Raw genomic sequence first — 20,755 nt, 5'->3', positions numbered from 1 at the left:
AAGATGACAAGATACCAGCCAACCAAGACTGGTGTGCCATCTTCCCCACCTGCTAGCAGCCAAGCTGTCTGGGGGGAGGGTGGCGTATGGGCCCCCAGCCCGCCTCCCCAGGCTGCTGGCCAACCCAGTGTAAATATTTTTATACTCCTACACATCTGAAGGACGTTAATTATTAAAACACATGCCACCCAGGGTAGTACACTGTAATTAGGTTCAAATTAAATTAGCATCCTCTTGTAATTAGGACATCAATAACCACTCTTGAGGCACCAGTTCTCCAGCTCCTCCCTGTTGCCTCCCAACATGGGCTAATGCAAGCAAGGGGTCCATTGACTCTCTCCCCAGGAGTTGGAAATAATCAAACCAATAAATAAAGTGGAGGCAGCTGTGCGAGCCCTTCTCTCCACCGCCTGCCTTCCTCACTGGTCCTGCACACAGGCAGAGAGGAGAGGAGGGTCACTGGAGAGGGGTCTCGGGCGTCAGTACCCCTGGTGGCGAGCCCAAACCCTAGGCTCTGCTGCAACAGCCCTCAGAGACTGGGAAACTTCCAGAGCCCGCCCAGAGATCAGCAATGTTGCTTTCCTGCCATCCGTTAGCCTCAACTCTGCCCTTCTCCTCTGTGACACCTTTGCAGCCACCAGGCCAGGGCCTTAGCCCCTTGTCCTCGTGCACTGTCCGCTGCTGTGGCTTATTATGAGTGTTTCAGTACCTGCTGCCTCCTCTACACCGAGACCGCGTGCCCCCCGAGAGCCTATGGAGATGGCCTTGGCACTCACCGGACCCAAGGCTGTGCCGGGGCTAGCTCGGTCTTAACCTGTGTTCGGTGGATGGATGAATGGATAATAGGTGCCCAAGAGCTTTTGCTGTTCAACTGGCAAGGTGGAAGGGGAAGCAGAGCCTAGGATCCTGACACCAAGGAGCGTGTTTTGTAATTCCAGAGGGGGAGGGACCTTGGGAGAGGGTTTTGGGTGCTACCTGTGCAAGTGCTGATGCTGACTGGCCTCAACTATGGACAAAAAGATGACATGCCGAGGCACCTGCACGCCCTGAGCGCTTCCTTAAATTCTGCCCTAGGCACCTGGCTTGCCTCACCCTAGTCCCAGCCCTACCCAGGACAGACTGCAGGAACTCAACACACGTGGCGGAGAGAGGAACACTGAGAGAAGGCGGCAGCAGCACCTCCTGGCCTGACAATGTTCTGACCTTTGTCTAAACCAGCCTTGGAAAAGAAAGAAGCTAAGAAATGGAAAGGTTCAGGCATCATTTCAATTGGAGAACCACGGAGGGTTTATCCTTGGGCGCAGATGTAACCAAGGCAACTGTTAAGACAGTGAGATGATTTCAGACCCTTTTACAAAAGAGTGGGCTGGCATCTTGCCCCTCTGCCAATTGTGCTCACGGTGAATACACACCGACCTACCTCCTGGCCCTTCCAGGAGATAGAGAAATGGGTGAGACAGGCATTCTCTTCTCCATGACTAGCCTCCACGATGGATAAAAATAAAATGAGAGACCGTGGTGAGAGGAGGCTTGCCTGCTGGGGGCAGGACAGCTTTGCCAGGAGTGGGGATGGATGGAGAGATTCACACCAATTCATCATCTACACTCCCGCTGACTTCCTGCGCCCCAGAAGGGGCTGTACGTAGTCACGGCAAACAGTGTACTGGACTATAAAGGGTCTGATGCGAGGAGCATAAGCACTTGTTCTGACTAGCCCAGAGGGACAGCAGGCAGGGATCCTGGAGAGGAGGAGGTGAGCGCAGTGGTTTCCGCAGCTGCACTGACTCAATGTTTCTCCTGCTCACCCCTCCCTGGTTCTTCTCTCTCTCACCTCTCCCCTTAACTAGAGTGCACCCCGAGTACAAGAAGCATACATCTTTCTGCCTAAAGACAGGAGTACTCGGTAGAACCCTGGGCCTGAACAAGAGGGTGTGGGGACAGAATTGCCAGGAGCCAGAATTTTCTGGGGCCCAGGACCTCCTGTTTAGGAATGAGAGCTAGCCAGCCAGGCCCCACACCTCTACTGACTTCCCCACAGGTCAGTGGACCAATCTTACATGGCAGCTTGGAGCACCACCTCAGATGAGAATGCAGGGTGAAAAGTGGCGCTGCCAGAAGCGGGCCCAGAGTGTGTGACTGGGATGGGCAGGACCACAGGACGAGGGCGTGGGGGGTGGGAGAACAGGAAGATCCCCTGGACACAGCAGATGCCAGGAGGGGTGACCTCCTCACCACACACACACCTCTCTCTCCCGGGCATTCCCTAAGTAGCAGGACAGGCTCCTCATTGCACACCACGGTGCCCACTCTCCGGTCTCCCTCCTCCCTTAGGGGCTAGGAGTAGCCTAGGGTTTCTGAGCTCCATGGCCAGCTCTACCTCGAGGACTTGGGGGATACCTTGTCAAGTCAAACAGAGCAAGAGCCAACCTGCAGAGACAGGCCTCTCCTTGGCCAGCAGCCCTGACCCCTCTCAGAGCACCCGTCCTCCAGCTCCATTCTCCAATGAACACACACTGTAGAGGGAGCTTGGCAGGCACCAGGGGCCCTCATTCTTAACCCATGTTGTGCCAGCCTGTCTGGTGTTAGCCATTACTCCAGCCACAGCAGGAAGAAGGAAATCACCTCATTTCCCTCAACAAGTCCCCTCTGGCCCCCTGCTGGGGCGAGACGGACCCCCGGCCTTCCATAGGTGGACAGTCCTGGGCACTGCTGGCCGAGCTGCTCTAAATCTCTAAGGTTCTTGAGGGTGGTCACGTGTGAGTCAGACTGTGAGTCAAAAGAGAACTCTCTAGTCTTCTGCATGATGGCCATGGTGATGCCCACCAGGCCCCAGGAGTTGCCAGGAACTCTGAAGACCTGACCTGCTTCCCCTGACTGGCTATGTTCCTAGGGGATGTGGCCAGGCACGTGGATGACGACCCTGGGGGTCATTCAAGTGCCCAGGTCTCCTCCTGGCTGGGGCTGCTGAGATTCCAGGCTCTGGGCTCCACCATGACCAACATGGGCTGCAGACAGCAGGTACTATTTTATTGGGCCTCAAAAGCTTTAAATACAGAACGGGGGAGGGCTGGCGAGGGGGCAGATGTGGACACGCTGGCATTTGAGAATGGACGTATCAGACAAATCACATAATCCACAGCTGGGCAGAGACCTGGGAAGACGGGCAGTCTGGGATAGAAGTGGGGTGCCAGCTGGCAGCTGGCCTCGAGTGCCAGGATTACATCCTCCATTAGGACAAAGTCTTTCATGTTTCTTCCTGATTTGAGGACAATTTTTAAAAAACCATAAACCCCCAAATAAAAGCACAAAATCAGCTGGGAGAGACTGTGGATAGCAGTTCCCCTCATCTCAGAAGACAATGGCCTGCTCTTTGAAAGCTTCGGGCTCCCCCCACCCCACCCCCAGCCCAGATGCTGCCCTACAAGACATTTCCATACACTGAAGCAAAGCTGGACCCAAACTATACCCCTGATCTGGGGTCTGGAGCTGAAAACACCCTCCTGGTGGAGGAAGAGGTACTGGCGTGAGCTGTGCTGGAGGCCAGACCAGATTCCCTCCTTAGCGGCTGTAGCCAAACTCATCTGCATCATCGGCTCGGAAGTCTCCGTAGCGCCACAGGTTCAGCTGTGAGGAAACAGAAAATAGCTGGTCAAGGAGGGAACTCAGGGAACCCAGAGGGCCAGGCCTCCTCTCTCAGCACCCTCTGGGGCTCCTGAGGCGAAAACTCACCCTGGCGCTCTTGGCTGACTCCTGGGCGTTTAGGTATTCTGTGATCTAGAGGGACAAGAAAAGAAAGGGAGTAGTCAAGACAGTGGTATTTGCAACTGAGCAGCCAGAGTGACCCTGCAGAATATCCAGGTCAGGTCCATGTCACTTCCCTGCTCAATGGATCCCCAGCTCCCTCAGAGTAAAATCCAAGTGCACAGTCACATTGGTCTCCTTGCTGTTTCTCGCCTCCGAGCTGGCTGTTCCATCTGCCTGACATGCTCTTCCACGTCATGTCCACCTGGCTACCTATCCTGCCCCTTCAAGTCTTTGACAAAGTATCACCTTCTTAACGAGGCCTCAAATGACCTCATTTAAAATTACGGCCACCCTGTCCTACACACTCCTGATTCCCTTTGCTTCTATTTTCTCTTTTGCCATTGCACTTATCTTCTAACATTCTATTTCATTGAATTAATATATTTATTTTTATTGTTTGTCTCCTCATGCTTGAATGCAAGCTCCATAGTGCAGGAGTGTTGTCTCTTGTTCACCGAGATGCAGGCCCTCAATAAATGTTTGCTGAAAGACTCAATGAATGAATGAATACATTAAGTGTTTATCTCCGATATTGGGCAAAGGAATTTTCTAGACACCAGAGACATTATAGGTAGCTTTATACAGGGACACTAAGATCTCTAATCTACAGGGAAACTTAAGCTAATACCTAGGAGTAATCTCAGGAACCTGTGGGCCTCCAGGGGGAGGACTAGGGGTCAGGCCTCTCCTGTCCAGAGGAGACATACTAGCAATTCACACTGGGGTCTTGTTCCAAATGAATTATCAACTTGCATAGCCAGCGCCACAGATCCACAAACTGCCAAGTCATAGTGGGGAAGAGAGGAAAGGCAAGAGAGGGCCTATGAGAAGAGGAAGCAATGGGCACAGTGAAGAGAGAAGAATACTGGTTTCAACCCTGGTGCTCTCACCCCTCCTCTCTGAGGGAGCATGGGGAGGGGTTGGGTGCTGCCACCACCCTCTAATCCCCTCCTGCCTCGAGAAGGTGACACTACAGAAGGGCATGAGCTTCCCACCAGCCTGTCCCTCGAGGCTGGTGTGTCGTGGGGCCTCAGCTGTGGCTTGGTGTGAGACTGGGATGAGTACGGTGCTGAATGGGAAAAGCCTGATCCTAATGATCGATAATGAACAGCGAAAAGTGGCTTCCCAGGTGTCAGCCCGGATCCTCGCAGTCCCCCCAAGAAGCGGCAAGGGCCGGTGGTGCTCTCCTTGCTTCATGAGCGGGAGACCCAGGCTCTGAAAGGTTGATGTCTAGGGCAGACATGTCATGAGTGGTGGAGGCAGGACTCAGGCCCAGCTCCAAACTATGGGGGCTACTCAAACAGGCTAGATGGTGCTGCGGCACAGTCCCTTCGGGCCCCTTGGCTGCCTCCTGGACGCCTCTGGCTCCGGGTGGCACTGTGTGCTAGTAGCTGGTTATGGACTTGGAAATCGTATGGCAGAGAGAAGGAAGTGAGAATGGGCGAGACAGCAGGACAGGCTGTGACCCTCTCCAGGCCACCCCCGGCAAAGCTTTCTAGCCTGTCACCTGAGGGTACATGCAAAGGGAAACTTTCCCCTGTAGTCTCAGCCAAACCCGCAGCCAATTAATTTGGGATGTAATTAGCTTTTTTTTTTTTAAAAACCCCAAAAAACCCAAATCCATTATCTTTCCCCACCAGAGCAGCAGGATGGGGGGTTCCCTGCTCCCTCACTGGCTCTTGGTGCAGTCCCCAGTCTCACTCCATGACAGTGGTGGTAGGGGAGAGGCTAGGGGCCTGTTCCCACAGTGGGTGGCCTGCCTCCCTATCACATACCACTTTTTGGAACTGTTTCTCCTTGCGCACCTCCACCATGACCAGTCCCTCCTTCACCAAGCCCAGCCCCACATCCCCTTTGGAATCAGCAAACTGCAGGGTGACGTGGGGGCAGCCAGCGCTCAGGTGTTCCACGTTGAGTAGGCACTGAGTGTTCTGAATATCTCGTACCACGCTGTCCACGGCGTCTGTTCGAGCATCCTCCTGGAGCAGGGACACACCCAGGTTAGTGGGAGAGATAAGTGCAAGCAAAAGCCGGCCACGTGGGCCCCAGGTCCTGTTCACAGACCTTGAAGAAAGCCTGCCTGGCGGATGCCGGCAGCTCACTCTCCACTGAGATCCTAATGAGGGAGGAAACAGGCTCTGGACACTAGTGCCCGCCTCTGCCTTTCTGTCCTCCCCGGCCCAGGCCTACCGGCATATCATCCCACCCTCCTCCCCTACCCTTATACCCCCACCCATCTGCGCTGTCTCTCTGAGGAAAAGTGGCATTTTTTCCATCCCAAACCAATCCTCCACTTGCTGCCCGGGCCCCCATCGTCTCCTCTGCAGGGCCTTGCTCCAGCACAGTGACCCCTCACAGCCTTCACTGTCATCTCAGGTTCTCTCCCTGCTCATGTCTCCCCACCCCCGCAGACTGCCCCTTGACTTATGTTATCAACATCTCCTGTTGTTTGTCTTCTGCCCTTCAGTATAGTTTGTGAAAAGGCAGAACATTTTCTGTGGTGCTCATTTCTACCCTTCCATTCATCCCTTAGCACCCTGCATCTGGCGGCAGCTCCAGCCATGCTGGTTCAGACTGCTCTCGCTCTGTGCACAAGGACCTCCCCCATGCTGAAAGCTAAGGGCACCCCTTCAGCCTCAGCTTCAGCCTGCCTGATCTCCTGGAGGAGCTGGACACAGCAGGCAGGCTCTCCTCTTCCAGAAACTGGGTGGCGTTTGCAACCCTGCGAACAGGTTCTCCTCTCTCCGCTCCTCCTCTCTGGATGCACATTCTGCCCCAGGTTCTGCCTCCTCAGGTCGGGGGAATGCCAGCACTTCCTCCCCATCCCATCTTCCAAATACTCACCCTTGGACACTCCCATGGTTTTAACTACTTGAGTATGGCATGACTCTAGGTCTTATCTCACTTTCCAAACTGAACACTAGAAAGCTGCCTGGAGCTCCCATAGCCCTAATTTGCTCCTTCTTGTCCTCCCTATCTTGGCCAACAGCAACATATCCACGCATGAGAAACCCAGAGCCACCTTAGAGTCCACCTCTCCTGCACCCCCATCCTTCTGACGGTGCTGAGACTGGCCCTTTCTCTCCAGCCCCCACTATATGGCCTGGGTTTGGCTGTCACTGTCTCTAGCCTGGACTTGCAATTGCTATTGTCTCCCAACCATTCTTTCCAGTCTCTGACGATGCCACCAGAAGTAACTTTCAAAAACAGATTTGAGGGCTGGCCCCGTGGCTTAGCGGTTAAGTGCGTGCGCTCCACTACTGGCAGCCCTGGTTCGGATCCCGGGCGCACACCGACGCACTGCTTCTCTGGCCATGCTGAGGCCATGTCCCACATACAGCAACTAGAAGGACGTGCAACTATGACATACAAGTATCTACTGGGGCTTTAGGGGAAAAAAGGAGGAGGATTGGCAATAGATGTTAGCTCAGAGCTGGTCTTCCTCAGCAAAAAAGCGGAGGATTAGCATGGATGTTAGCTCAGGGCTGATCTTCCTCACAAAAAAAAAAACAACAAAAAAACCCAGATTCGATCGTGTCATATCTCTGCTGAAAATCCTGCCACAATCCCTCCCACCCGCAATACAAAGAATAAACTTGCCAGGGCAGACAAAGCCTCGATCCCCAGGCCTTGACTTACTTTGCTCCTCTCATCTCCTGCCACCACCTGCAAGGTCCCTGACACCAGACTGTGGGGGACTAGTCTCTGCCCAAACGCACCCTGGCCCACCCATTTCAGTAGCTAAGGTGCTCAAATGCCACCTCCTTTGTGGCACCTTCCCTCAGCTGCCTCGGTCACTCCCATTTCTTGAGTCCTCTTATGAACAGACCATTCATCACTGCTTCCATCTTCTCCCATCAGCCTGTGAGGGCTGCAGCAGTGGTTGAGTGTCACTGGACAGTCCCCTTTGGAAGGAAGATATGCACACTCACGTCTTGGGGCACCTGGATGAAAGCGAAGGCGTACTCGGTGGCTTGAGCTGGCAGCACACGAGTGCTGAAGGCAGGTGGCAGGGTACCCAGGCGGGTGGACGGCAGGATCTCTCTCTGCAGAGGACACACGAGGCCAACAGCATCACACACTCAATACCCACTTGCTCTTAGAGGACAACTCCCTGTGGCCATGCCTCTGGGAATTCTAACTGAGGGCTCTCCCCACTCCCTCATGCCTCGGTTCCACTGAGCCAGGTACACAGGCTTGCCCAGTCAGCCACACCTTGGGAGAACATGCCCAGCTGGCCCCTGCAGTAGGTGGGTAGCTGTGACACACACCCTCTCACCCTGGGCCTGGTGTTGGCACACCTCATGGCTCCTACTAAAATAATCAGTTTGATAACTAGACTCTAACGGCTGTTTCCAGTTCTTTCCAATGCCTTCCTTCTGTGACACGGGTTCCCTGACTACTTTCCCATAGGCCAGGGGGTGCTCCAGCTGGAAGAACACACAAAAATGGGGGTCCTGGCAACCTCCTAGCCTGCCCATGGTTCTGGCCCAGGTGTATGGGGCAACTACAGCCTGGCAGGACCTTTGTGTATTCCTGACCCTCAAACCTAGTCCTTGAGGAGAGTGGATAACTACCACCACACTTCAGGAGCGGCACAGTTCTGAACAACAACTTTCTCCCCTGCTTGCTGCTGTGCCCAGGGAATTTCCCAGGAATTGTTGACAGACTCCCAAGCCCAGGCCAAGGGGCTTTTCTCCCAAGGGTGCCAGTCACTCTGCCACCTTGTGACTGACCCTTCCCAGCAGGCCTTGGGAGGTGCTTTTGGGAGGTGCTGGGGATCAGCACACAAGCACCCAGTCGAGCATGAGGACCAGGAGCCACAGGGTGTAGAGGGCCTGTCATGGGCCCACTCTTCAGAGAGGTGGGCAGAAGAAGAGGAACCATGGGTGTGGCTGGACACTCATCCTTGGGGCCTGGACAGGAGACCCCTCAGTGTTCACAGGCCTCTGACCAGAGACACCAGTTTTGCCTGGTTACTCGGGAGTACTGGCCTGTTACATGCTCACTGTTCTGTCAGTAAGGGAGTCCTAAACTCTGAGGACCTTTGAGAGGTCAGATGAACTTGACCTCAGGGGCTACTGTGTAGAATGGCCCCTGGCAGCCACTTGGGGCCCCTCCTTTGCCTACTCATCCACCTCCTGGTCCCCCACACTCACGTTGCCGTAGTCAATGTAGAAGACGTGTACTTTGGCAGGAGACTCGACCTTCTCTACTCGGGCGCGGTACCTGCAATGGCATCATGGGCAGAGCTCAAGGGGCAGCCCTGAGGAGTCTGGTCTCCCTGGAGCCTCAGCAATGGCAGGGCAGGAAGTACAGCATTTCCCCGCCCAGGGCTCAGAGTGAGCACTCATGGGCGTCACAGAGGGCAGTTCTCGGACTCCACCAAGGCCCAGGCTCGGGGTGCTGTGGCCACCCTCTAATGGAATCAGAGCACAGCTGGGAGCAGAGGGAGGGAGAAGGGAGCATGTGGAGCAGATTAATGTGTCCTTGGGGCATAAAGCAACAAGAATAATGACTAGATTGATGTCTACTGTTTAAACCCAGCACACTAAACAGCAGCTGTAATTAGCCAGCAGATCTGTCTGGGAGGCCGCAGCAGGGAACACATCCAAGTCACTTCATCACCCTGGGAAGGCCATAGGCCCTACCCTTGGTAGATCAGATATAAGTGACCTTCTTGCAGCCTGTGAGTGCTGCTGCTCATGTCCCAGACAGCGGGATGGAGAGTCAGGCGGCTGGTCTTGGCTCACTGAGAACCAGCCCCCACCCTCACCCCGTGACATCATTTTTCCTGTGTGGAGTGAGGGGTGAGTCAGAGAGCCCCAGTCAACCAGGGCTCCCCCCCATGGAGTTTCCCAGGAGAGAAGAGGAGGCACATCGCTTCTGGACTCGGGACGCTGGCTGCACTGCAGGAGAATCATGGCCAAAGCACAGGCCCCAGAGGGGCTTGGGCAATAAAGAGGGCCACCCTGGAGAGCTGGCCAAGGTCAACAACAACCACCCAGTGGAAACCAAGCTGCTAAGGCAAATGCCTCAAGTCTGGCTGGTAGCTCTGCAGGCCTGTACCCTGAAGACAGACCTGCTATTGCTCCTGCTTACGACTCTTCGCCTTGCTCAGATCCACATGGCTTACCATTCTCCATCTACAAATTTGGCAATGCAGAATTCTCCCCGGCGGGGGGCGTAGGAGCCCTCAACAGGAGGATGGCTGGCGATGTCATTTCGCATGTTCTCCATCAGCTTCTCCAGCTGGGTGCCTGCGGGGAAGAAGATGGAGTGAGACCTGGGTGCCATGTTCTTTGGAGCCTCATCTCTGGATGAGGCAGATGAGCCTGGGAAGTGGGCAGGAGGTGGAGTTCTGTAGGGTGCCCGCAGTACTGGCTCGCCCCTATCCCACAGGGAAGTTGTCTTTGATCCCTGCTCAAGAGGTTTCATGCTATCTTCAGAAGTGGGAAGGTGACCTGCTGAGACTTCAGGCACATACAGTCTTCCAATCTCAGCTCTCTAACCTACTGGCCAAGACTGTGGAAGCCCTTGGGAATGTTCCTGGGCTTTGGTTAAGGAGATGGAGAAAGTCAGTGAACATGGAGTAAGGCACTTTCTCCACCTCCTTAACCAAAGCCCAGGAACATTCCCAGGGGACTCCCATACCCCATTCCTACAAGGACCGGCCCTAGCCTGAGCCACAGAGGTGGCAACTGACAGCAGCCATTCTTCACAATGTCTCCCAGGGGCACAAGCAGAGATGAAGGATGGGTCCCCTACAACCCTGGAAAAGGAAAGGGCCTCAGAATCCAAGCCACGAAAGATGGGGAGCAATTCTAGGAGCAGGGTGCAGTCTCAGTATATTCAAACCTGGCCACTCCGACTCCGGTCACCCTGCGACATACGTGCTGCACTTAACTTCTAGTGCTGCCAGGCTGGGGTTCCACCCTCCCACCCTCAACTCAGTGCCCTCTTCGACTAGGGGGAGGGAATCTCCTTCCCTGCCTTGTCATTCCTGAATCACTCTGACCTTGGGTCATCAGTCCCTACTGGTTGTCTGCTGTTTTTCACCAGGTCTGGCAATACCCAAGGTCTTCTCAGGTTCCCTCCCTGGCTCCTTCCTGCTACACTCCCCACTCCCACTCCGCTAAGCATCAGTCCCCAGTGGCTTCTCTTTTACATCCCTCTTGGCCCAGATTCCAGCTCTGCATCAGACCCGTTGTGCCCCCTTCGCTCTCCCAGGTGAGGGTGGCTGGGTACATGTGGTGTAGGTGTGGGATTCCTCTCTCCGTCTTCAGGGCCCAAGGCCACACTGCAACAGGTGCCTAACACATGTTGGCTATTGGTACACTTGTCACAGTCGGCCTTGTAAGTTCCTTGTCTGCACTTATGTTTCTTCCATACACTGTGAGCTCTTTCAGGGCACAGACCATAGCTCACTTGGTTGGTTCCTCTCACAAGGCCTAGCAGAATCCCCGATGCATGCAGGGTGCTTAACAGTTTAACTGTATTGAAGATGAACTCTGCATATGCACTTGAGGACGCGTGTCCACTCTCCGGCCTCTGCATGGGCCGCTGTTCCAGCGTTCATGAGACTCAGTTTCAAGACAGGGACTTTTAGGAAGCAGCTGCCCTTCCCCTGCCCCAGCGCTCAATCGTCTACAATTCTCCTGAGAGCGTTCCTTGCCCACAGACTGTACAATTTCAGGGACTAAGGAGTAGCCTCTACATAGACAAGATCCTCCTATACTTGGTCTATTTTTATTTTTTATTTTTTTGCTCTAAGGCAACAGAAGCAGACTTTGCCTTCTACAAACAGGCAAAGCCCTCTGGGAGGTCCTTACAGAGCTTGGTTGGTCATTTATAGCTAAGGGTAATGTTTTCATCAGATTCTACCCAAAGGTAGGCTTTAATTAAGAGAAGGGAGACAGGGTGAGAGCATGTCCCTCAAGAGAGAAAGGTTTCAGAGGAGGGAGGCTGGGCATGCTGAGGTTTATTTTACTGGATTTTATGGAGCGACCTGAGGGCAGGGTTTTCTCTAGAGCCCACCACAACTCTCCAGGTGGCATGCCACAAAGCACCTCACTCCCTTATCCTCCAATATTCAAAGAATACATGGTTTCCCCCTTAGTTCTCTCTTTCCTTACTTTTTGCCTTGGCTACCACTCACTGCAGTGTCCTGGCTTCCGAGAGCTGTGAGAGGTGGGATGCAGGGCAGTCACAGGAAGCCTGTGAGATCACAGAGACTTTGTGGTTGAAGGGCTTGAACCCTCACACTTTGTCCCCCAGAGATTTCAGGGCTCTGTTCTTACTCAAGGTGGGTCCTCCTCTCCAGCAGTGCTGGAGGCTGGGTGAAGACTGCCTGGGAGTCGTTGTATCCTGGGCAGAGTCTTCTTTGAGTCCTCTTTCCCTCAAGCTCCCCGAAGGCCATTTTTTTTGTGTGTGTGAGGAAGATCAGCCCTGTGCTAACATCTGCCAATCCTCCTCTTTTTTTGCTGAGGAAGACTGGCCCTGGGCTAACATCCGTGCCCATCTTCCTCCACTTTATATGGGACGCTGCCACAGCATGGCTTGCCAAGCGGTGCGTCGGTGCGCGCTCAGGATCCGAATCAGTGAACCCCAGGCTGCTGCAGTGGAGTGCGTGCACTTAACCGCTTGCGCCAGCGGGCCGGCCCCCACAAAGGCCATTCTTGCTGGCTCCTCTGCTCAGGAACAGCTCTCTTTCCTACCTGGACCACCACACACTCCTTCCCTGGCACATCACCCAGACCCATAGGCTGGCTGCCTCTCGGCTTCGTTCCCAAGACAACGGCTGGGCGAGCTTTCAACAGGATTGCAGCTGACCTCGAGAGAACCTAATCCTGAAGGCTGATCAGCAACATCTCTACCCCTCCCTGGTGTTTTTCCCCTCCCAAGTATAGCCTGCCCAGGGCCAGGAATGGCCAGATTTTCTTGGTGAAATGACACTGCCACAAAAGCAGCTGCTTAGGAAATATCATTAGAGGGGAAGTGGCTGAGACGAGGTTGCTGGCGATCTGGAGTGGGCCTGGGGGTGGAGCTGAGGAGGCTGGGCAGAGCTGTACCCTGCCACCCATGTGGCTGCCTTTAGCGCCAGTGACATCTTCAGCCCTCTCTGCCTTGCAAAGAGCTGGCTCCTTGGACCCAGAGGTGGCTGTGAGAGCTTTTTCCTCTGCCCCTAACTAAACTGTTTCCCTGCACAGGGTGGCAATGAGAGGAGGGAGGTCAGGGTGGAGAGACAGTCAAGGGAGTGGAGGTGGATAGTTGGGCTGCAGGGGCCACAGCACAGCTGCTGCGAGAGCTGTCTACTGCCCTCTGTCCTCCAGGAGCCTGAGGTCTCTGCCTAGGGGACCCTGGCCACAGTGCACAGTGCTCAAGGGCAGGAGGAGGGTGGAGAAAGGGTCCTTCAGAAAGACTGCCTGGGGATCACTTCCCCTAGAGCACTGCTTGTTTCCATGGTAACTGGCTACCACTCAGGGCTATGGTAACCTCTAGAGGAGAAATCCCAGCAGAGACAAGCCCAGGCTCCCCTCCTCCTCCTGCCAAGAAAAGCTGAGAGGGAGAGAGACCGGTTTGTGCTTCCAGACCACATGGAGACAATCTGTTCGCTGCTTCTTGATAGACTATGAGGGCTACATATCCTCATGCCCGCCCAGCCAGGGGTGTCTGGGAGCAAAACAATTACCTAAGAGTCTCAGAGCACCACCCAGACAAAATTGGTTACCTCACCAGTCCTCAGAGAACCTGCGTAGCCTTGCCCACTCCAGGGCTCGCTTGCAGTGCGTGAAACAACCCATGGGCCCAGAGAGTGGCGTGACGGGGCCTGGGGAGTGGGCAGCCATAAGCTATTCTGGGGAGGTCTCTGGAACCCCTGGGCTGTAGCCCTTCCTCCCATTGCACAGAGGGGCCCTGGAGGCGGGCTGGACCATGCCAGGAGCTATGAGGCAGCAGCGCCTGGGGCTGGGCCTGTGTACTCACCGGTCTCAACATCCTGCACGTAAAAGTGCAGGTCGTCGGTGATCTCGGTCACAAACACTGGCTTGTAGCTGGCCGAGCGCTCCTTCTCCTCCAGCACGGGCGTCACGTCCTCCACAGGCTGCTCCTCGTAGTGGGCCCAGACCTGCATGCGTGGTCAGCAGAGCGGAGCAGGCGATTAGGAAGTGAAGTCAGAGAGGACACCAGGAAGGGGGCTTTGGGCAATGGAGTCACCTCAGGGGTGAGTGTGGGGGTCACCACAGGGTGCTTCACATCACGCTGGGCTGAGCCCCTGGAGCCCTTCTACCTCTGGTGGGGGAAAGAGACTATTCTGAAGTTCTGACCCAGCACTTCTCACACTCTGGCAGGCATCAGAAGCAACTGGGGAGCTTATTAAAAAAGCAGATCCCTGGGTCCCACTCTAGGCCTACCAAATTAGGATCTGTTACAAGGGTCCCAGAGAAAGTAAAACAAAAATAAAAACAGGCTCCCAGGCGAATCTTGTGCATACCAGAGTGTGAGAACCTTGGAGCTGGAGTGAGTCTGGTCCCCATCTCCCTCCTCCACATTGTTCTGCAGGGGTCACTCTGAATTCTCCAGGCCCTCCCACTGTCACAGGGACTCTGGTACTCCTGAGGCTCTCCAAGTGACAGCCCTGGGCCTTGGAGGGGAGGGCCTCATCCGTGCAAGGATGCCTCTTCTCAGCAACTTCTCTGTCCTCCTCACATCAAGCAGGCGCTCCGACCCCAGCTCAGAAGCTGGGCCGCTCCCCTCCACCCTTCCTCCCCCAGCCGTGCACTGCCAGGGCTGCAGCGGTTCAGAAGCTGATTTGACGTGACAGCACGTCAAGTCCAATCCTGCGGCCAGGAGATTATCCCAGTAGTGAGGCCTGTCAGAGCAGGGGAGGGAGGTGGCTTTCCAGCTTAGCAGTGGGAAGGGGGTGGGGGAGTATGGGGGACTAGACCACACACGGCGTCCCACCGACACACACAGGAACAGGGGGGTGATGAAAGCATTGGCCAAAAACTTACATGCTTACTACACAGGCGCCAGGGGCCATTCTAAACATTCTCCAAATAGTAATTCATTGAATCTTCATAACACCCCTTTGAGGAGGTATTAGCATTACCCTGTCTTACAAATGAGGCACACACGTTTGCTAGAGGTAGTGGAACCAGAATTCAAAGACAGGCAGCCTGGCTCTGGAGACAGAAGGCTGCACTGAGCAGTGGGAAGAGTTATAGGTGAGAGACAGGGGCTCTTGTCTTTTCATTTTGCCCTTTAATTTGCTGTGTGACTTTGGTCAAGCCACATGCCTTCTCTGGCTCTCCTTTCCTTCTCTTGCAAGAAGAGGTAGGTAGTTTGACCACGTGATCACGAGGATGGTGCGTCTCGGCTGACGTGCAGACTCCTGGTGGCATCAGGATGCAACCGAAGGGCAGGAATGCTGCAATTACTGAACCACCTGGGGTCACACTTACAGAGGCCACACTCTAGGCTTTAATGTGGCGTGAGTGTGTGTTCTTCCCTTAGAAGGGGCGACAAGGGCCTTGAGAACTTCAATGAGCAACAGGGACTTTCCAAGCCCAGGGGAGGCTGCCAGGAAGTGGCCAAGGGGGATGGGAGAGACATCACCTAGGCCCAAACTTCTGCCCCCCTCCACAGAGCAGTGCCCTCTGCTTTCTGCCTTCCGAGGCTGAACCCGTGGGCCCCTGGTCTGGGGCTGGACTCTAACCACAATAGCTCCTAGCCCCTCTCACTTTCCCCAACACCTGTCCATCACCAGGGCCACTTCCCTCATCACCAGGCCTGGCCTCTCCCCAGGAGAGGAGGCAGGCGGCAGGGCTTCAATTCACTCAGATCAGAGACTCCTGACCTAATCCCTCAAGGGCCCACCTGCCCTTATGGGGAAGGGGGTCTCTAGCTTTCGGACATGCTGTGAAAGGGCCTCTCCAATCAGAGGCCATGGCACAGACCGCTGAGAGCACTTTGGGGGACAGCCACAGTTACTTCCAATTCCACGGCCTACATCCTGCTGAGGGAGGCTGAGGCTTTCCTCCCAGACCCCCCTCGCTGGAAGTTCCCCAGGGAAGTGACTACTCAGCCAGACACTCCTCTCGACATCTAGGCTCCCAGCCCCTCTGGGATGCTTGCAGCTCCGAGGATTGATGGGACTTGCACTGCCTCTGAGACAAGACTGTCAACACCAGCTCAACTGAGGTGGAGCAGAGCCCTGTCCCCTCTCCACTGTGACCTCCTGACCCAGCTGTCTGTCCCCTGCCTCCTTTTTCCACCAGCGCACTCTAATGTGTCTGCACTCCCCCTGCCCCCAGACCAAGTCAGCGGGCTCTTCTCTCTCCCATGTTCGCTTCCTTCTTGCTTCCTCCTCTCCCAGCACGAAGCATGTTAGAGAGACAGAGCCCCCTGAGCTGGCTTCTGAGTGGGCCCCGAGCCTGAGAGCTGTTCTGGGCTCCCATCCTAACCTGCTTCCCTTGGCTGTGGGGGAAGGAGGCTCCTCAGTGGTGTTGATGAATTGGGAACTGACTGACAGGGTGAGAGCAGAAACTGCTAATGACTCCTCAAGTAAAAGCGCCTCAGGCGACAGCATCACATTTTTCTCCTTGGAGAGAGGGGGTAGAGCTTCTTTCCTGGCAAGATCAGCTGGGCAGCAAGCTTGAGGTCATGGATGATGCAAACAAAAGCCTCAGGGATGGCCCTCGGGCCCCTTGCTCCCACATGGAGGACAGCAATGGGGACAGGACTGTGACAAGGTCCCACAGCTCATTGGGTGGTAGGAGGGGAGCAGTGAGTGTACACTGCTGCCTCCTGAGGTGAGAAGACACCAGAAGCATGAGGTTGCCAAAGGGTAGCAGAGGGAGAGCCGCTCCTCAGATAAAGGAAGTCCATTAAGAGAGAGCTGGAATTTTGGAGCCTTGCAAGTTCCCTCTTCCCCTGGGGGGTTGGAGGCAACCAGCTACTCCATGGGACTTGGCCGCCAGTGGCCCTCGGCAAGCCGGTACATGCAGCCTGGCCAGGCAGCTTCTTGGTGGGAAGGATCAGCTGGGACGGGCTTGGCTGCCCAAGTCCCCATCCTTGGAACAAAGGCGTGTTTTGCCCATGTTGACTTACGTTGCCCTTAGGCAGAACTGGGGCGGGGGTGGGGACAGATACATTGGCAAGACACCTGCTGGACAAAAGCCACTTTCTCACAGCCATCCCAAGTCCTCTCACAGCTCAGATCCCTGACAAGAAGCTCTTTTCCTGAATTCCCATGGAGGATGTTCCTCCTCCTGGATCCCTGGGGCGATGACAGTGAATACCCAAGACCCCTTCCAGAAAGAACAGTAATTGTGCCCACAGACACACGGAGTCAGTGCCTTATGGCTGTACCCTCTGGTTCTTGGCAGATGGGAGAGCTGGAGAAGAACCCCCACGGCCAAGGTGCAGGGCAGAGGACGGGGTCCGGGAGCTGTGAATGCTCTTGGCCTTTGGTGGAGGCAAGCCTGAGTCGGGCCTAAGCAGCAGGGCCCAGGGATGCTGGGAGACCTACCCACAGAGTGGGTCTGTTTGCTCTCGGACCACCTCTGGGCCGCAAGAGTGTGGAGAGGCCTCTCCCAGCTCCTCTCATTCATGGTAGGATTTGCGGTCAGGCCTGGCCAGGGGCCAGGATGGTGCTGTCTTGAGGCAAGACCCCTCTGTGACCCCTCCTATGTAGCCTATGGCCCTGGCTACAGACCCAGGTGGGGAACTGGCAAGAGAAGCACCTCCCTCCTCCCTCATCTGCTCCACACTCCTCTGTCATGCCAGTTCCTGTCCCTCTACTACGTTCTGGGGCCAGGTCAGGAGTAGAGGCTATCCCTCCTCCTGTCCTTGCCCCGCCCCTGGCCCTCCCTCTTCCCTGCGCTTCCTCCCCAGGGAGCCCCAGGTCCTCCTCCTGGCAGGAGATGAGCAATGTGGACTGAGGCTCCACTGGCTAGAGTCTTTCCTTTCTAAATCCTATTTAATACCACTGCTCAGAAGGCTCCAGGGGTGGGGCTGGCATGAGTCCAGGGTAGTGGAGGCCTTCAAGCCTGCAGTAGAGAAGCCAAGCTCAATAAAAGCCAATCAATAGCCAATCCAGCCCTGTCCAGGGCCCTGCTGGGGCACAGGGGAGGGGGAGGGGAAGGAGGACAGTCCAGGCGGCCGCCATCTGTGGCTCCTGCTTTGGTCCTCAGACCTGCCCAGGATCCCTGAACGGGGAGGGGGTAACCCTTCATCAGCCTCTTCATGAGAGGAGGAGTTGGCAGGGCACAGGGAGGAATTAGGCCTGGCAGGGAGGCAGCTAAGTTCTCAAAGCTGGGAAACCAGCATTGTTGGGTTCCCCTGGACAGACCCGCTCACAAATGCATATGCACATCGTCACACTCCCTGAAGACTTCCGCTTACTCTTGGTCTCACAAATCTCTCAGTATTACCACTCCCCAGTTAGCTCACAGGTACCATCATCACCTTTTAACCCCAGATGTGCCTGTCTCTCGACAGCTAAGGCAGCCCTCATGGGGTCACAGGAGAGGCAAGGTTGGGGATCCTGTGGACACCTCAGATATGCACTTTACTGTCTCCCAGCTGGCCACCAAATTCTCTCATCTGAGTCTAGCCAACTCTGAGGGCTGCTGCGAAGCTCTGCCCACACTGCTCCTGGGAACCAGCCCCACCAGGAAGAGGAAAGCCATGATAGGTTCCCCGAGGATGCCTGAAGAGAATGGGATGTGCAGACAGGGACCCAGGAGGCAGGCAGGCCCTTGCACTGAGGAGTGGTGCACTGCATTTTAATTGGACTGGAATAAAAAGACACAGCCTGTGTAAGTAATTAATCACTGGTAATTACTCCTCAGCATCGTCACACAGCACCACTGAAATGATGACTTGAGCTCTTTCAGACAAATCCACTGCATAGTAAATAGTGATGCCCACTTCAGCAGCCAGGAAGGGACCACCCCCCCATCTCAGGTCAGACTCCCCTCTGTCTTCTCCTGGGTCCCTTTGGGGTCCCCACTTTTAGAGGGCAGAGGATTGCTCAGATCTGAAGAGCAGCTGCTAGGCTCACGTGCTGAGTAGCTGAGGAGCAAGGCCAGGAGGTACAGATGCTTTTAGAATCCGGGCCTTAGAGCCTGGTGCTTGCCACACTGACCCCTAGCTGCTAACTCTTCGGTGAAGGTTCAGCCCTTTGCACATGAGGCCCCAGCACCACGTTTCCTCCATCTCCCTGCGGCAGGCAGAGGACACGGGGGTGGCAGTCTTAAGTTCAGCTGTCACAAACAGGAAATCCAAGAGGAAGCTCCTTTGCTGTAGGAGCTCAGGCTGTCTGCTTCCTCGTCCCTCTAGGAAGACAGGGTTTAGTGGGAGCAGAACTGGGACAAGGAACGGTGGAAACCTCCTCAGAGGCTTCAAGGTGGCCCACTCTTCCAAGGCATGAACAGTCTCTGCCACCTATCCTAGCTTTTTGGGCCACCCTTCCCCGGAGTCCTTCCACCTCCATTAGGGTTAGTCACCTGCCCTAATCCCCAGGGGATGGGAAGAAGATACAGAGATTCAGGGCCCAGTCCTGCCTGGGCCCAGTCCCAGGAGGAAGTGGTATATTCCCTCCTGGAAGAAAGGTGGGAAGAGAGGCTAAGTGAGGAGGTGGTTGCTCTGGGCTAGAGGAGAATGAGGAGCCTTCTGGGCCCCGAAGCCCCCCACTCCTTTTGGCAGGTATCTGGGCCTTGGCTCTGGGAGGCGAGCTGTAAGCCAGATGGCTGCCCCATGGGGAAGGAAACATTTATTCCTAGAACAAATTTATGGCTCAGCACGGCTGTCCTATGAAATCCTCCTCAAGCTCAGAGAAGCCCTGACAAATTGGTGGCCGGCTGATTTATCCCCATTATCAGGGCTGGGCTGTAAGTCAGTGGCGACAGGCTGAGTCGGGGGGTGCTGAGCCCGGCTCCCACCACCAAACCATTGGGTTCCTTAATCGTCCATTTGTTTCCCAAACCTGCTTTCTGACCCACCCCCCTTGTCTCTTCAATGCAGTGTCTGCAGAGACTGATGGGCTGTAAATCTGCTGTCCTAACAGCTTTATGCATCTCCTGGAGCAGCTTCCAAAATGGGCTTCCCTGCAGGGCAATGAGAAGGGAATTCAGACGTGGGCTGCAGGCCGCCTGGGCCCTCCAAGGGCACTAATGGAAGGGTCTGGGGTGGTGAAGGAGCGCCTCCCCAGTCTCCTGCTCACCAGGGACGCCCCCAGTCATTTCTGTCATCACTCCAAGGTCACCTTCCAGACAGCTTTCTGCTCTAGGTCCACCAGAGCTGGCCTGACAGAGGTGCTCAGAGCAGGTCTGGGGCCTACTTCCAGTCTGCAACAGGCTTATGGCTGAGGATGCCTAAGCTGGCAGTGTCTCCCTTGGTTGTGTGTGGTTCCTGGCATGGGGTCTGAGACCAACACCAACTGGGGTCACTCAGTTGCGGACGACAGAACCGCTTCTGCCTGTTGTATGGAGGCAGCAACAATAACATTAGGGGGGAAGAGGGGAGGGTGGGAGAACGGTTGAGCTGGCGGAGTGGCACCTGCCTCCTGCTCCGCCAGGCCCAGGCCCAATTCCACGCCCGTACCTTCTCTTTCTTCTGTTTGGCGGCCTCCTCGGCAGACAGCAGCGATTTGTAGTAGGAGCTGCGCTCAGCAGTGAAGTGGACCTTAGAGAGTGCGTGCTCCACCAGCAAGACGGACAGGTTGGCACCGTCGATGTGCAGCCAGCCGATGAAGTTGCCGGCCTTGTCCATGCTCTCCACCTCCACCTCTACCTGGGGAACAGAGAAAGGGGGTGTCAGCCTGCAGGGGGTGGCCCTGGCTATGCAGAGGCGGAGAGCGGCACTGAGGCCCAGCGCTCATAGGCCTTGGGCAGCCCCACCACCTTCGTCCCAAGTGACAGGAGCAGCTGGAACGAGGAGAGGGAAG

At 55.5% G+C, this 20,755-nt stretch overlaps 1 protein-coding gene across 1 annotated transcript in view; it reads right to left on the bottom strand.

Annotated features, from left to right (window-relative positions):
- Positions 1–3,006: 3,006 nt before the first annotated feature.
- Positions 3,007–20,755, bottom strand: part of SND1 (staphylococcal nuclease and tudor domain containing 1) — a 422,021-nt gene continuing 404,272 nt past the window's right edge. The window contains exons 17-24 of the mRNA XM_004418726.2: positions 20,413–20,601; positions 13,789–13,930; positions 9,941–10,064; positions 8,964–9,033; positions 7,737–7,850; positions 5,580–5,783; positions 3,730–3,774; positions 3,007–3,624 (exon numbers count right to left, since the gene is read on the bottom strand). Of these exons, the coding sequence (XP_004418783.1) occupies positions 3,559–3,624; positions 3,730–3,774; positions 5,580–5,783; positions 7,737–7,850; positions 8,964–9,033; positions 9,941–10,064; positions 13,789–13,930; positions 20,413–20,601 (954 nt within the window). The 3' untranslated portion in view covers positions 3,007–3,558. The remainder of the gene's footprint in view (positions 3,625–3,729; positions 3,775–5,579; positions 5,784–7,736; positions 7,851–8,963; positions 9,034–9,940; positions 10,065–13,788; positions 13,931–20,412; positions 20,602–20,755) is intronic.

Source organism: Ceratotherium simum, chromosome 1 (assembly GCF_057802395.1).
Source record: "Ceratotherium simum simum isolate JZ-2026a chromosome 1, ASM5780239v1, whole genome shotgun sequence".
NCBI classification, from domain to species: Eukaryota; Metazoa; Chordata; class Mammalia; order Perissodactyla; family Rhinocerotidae; genus Ceratotherium; species Ceratotherium simum.
The sequence above is the reverse complement of the archived record's forward strand: the minus strand, read 5'-3'. Positions and strand labels throughout refer to the sequence as shown.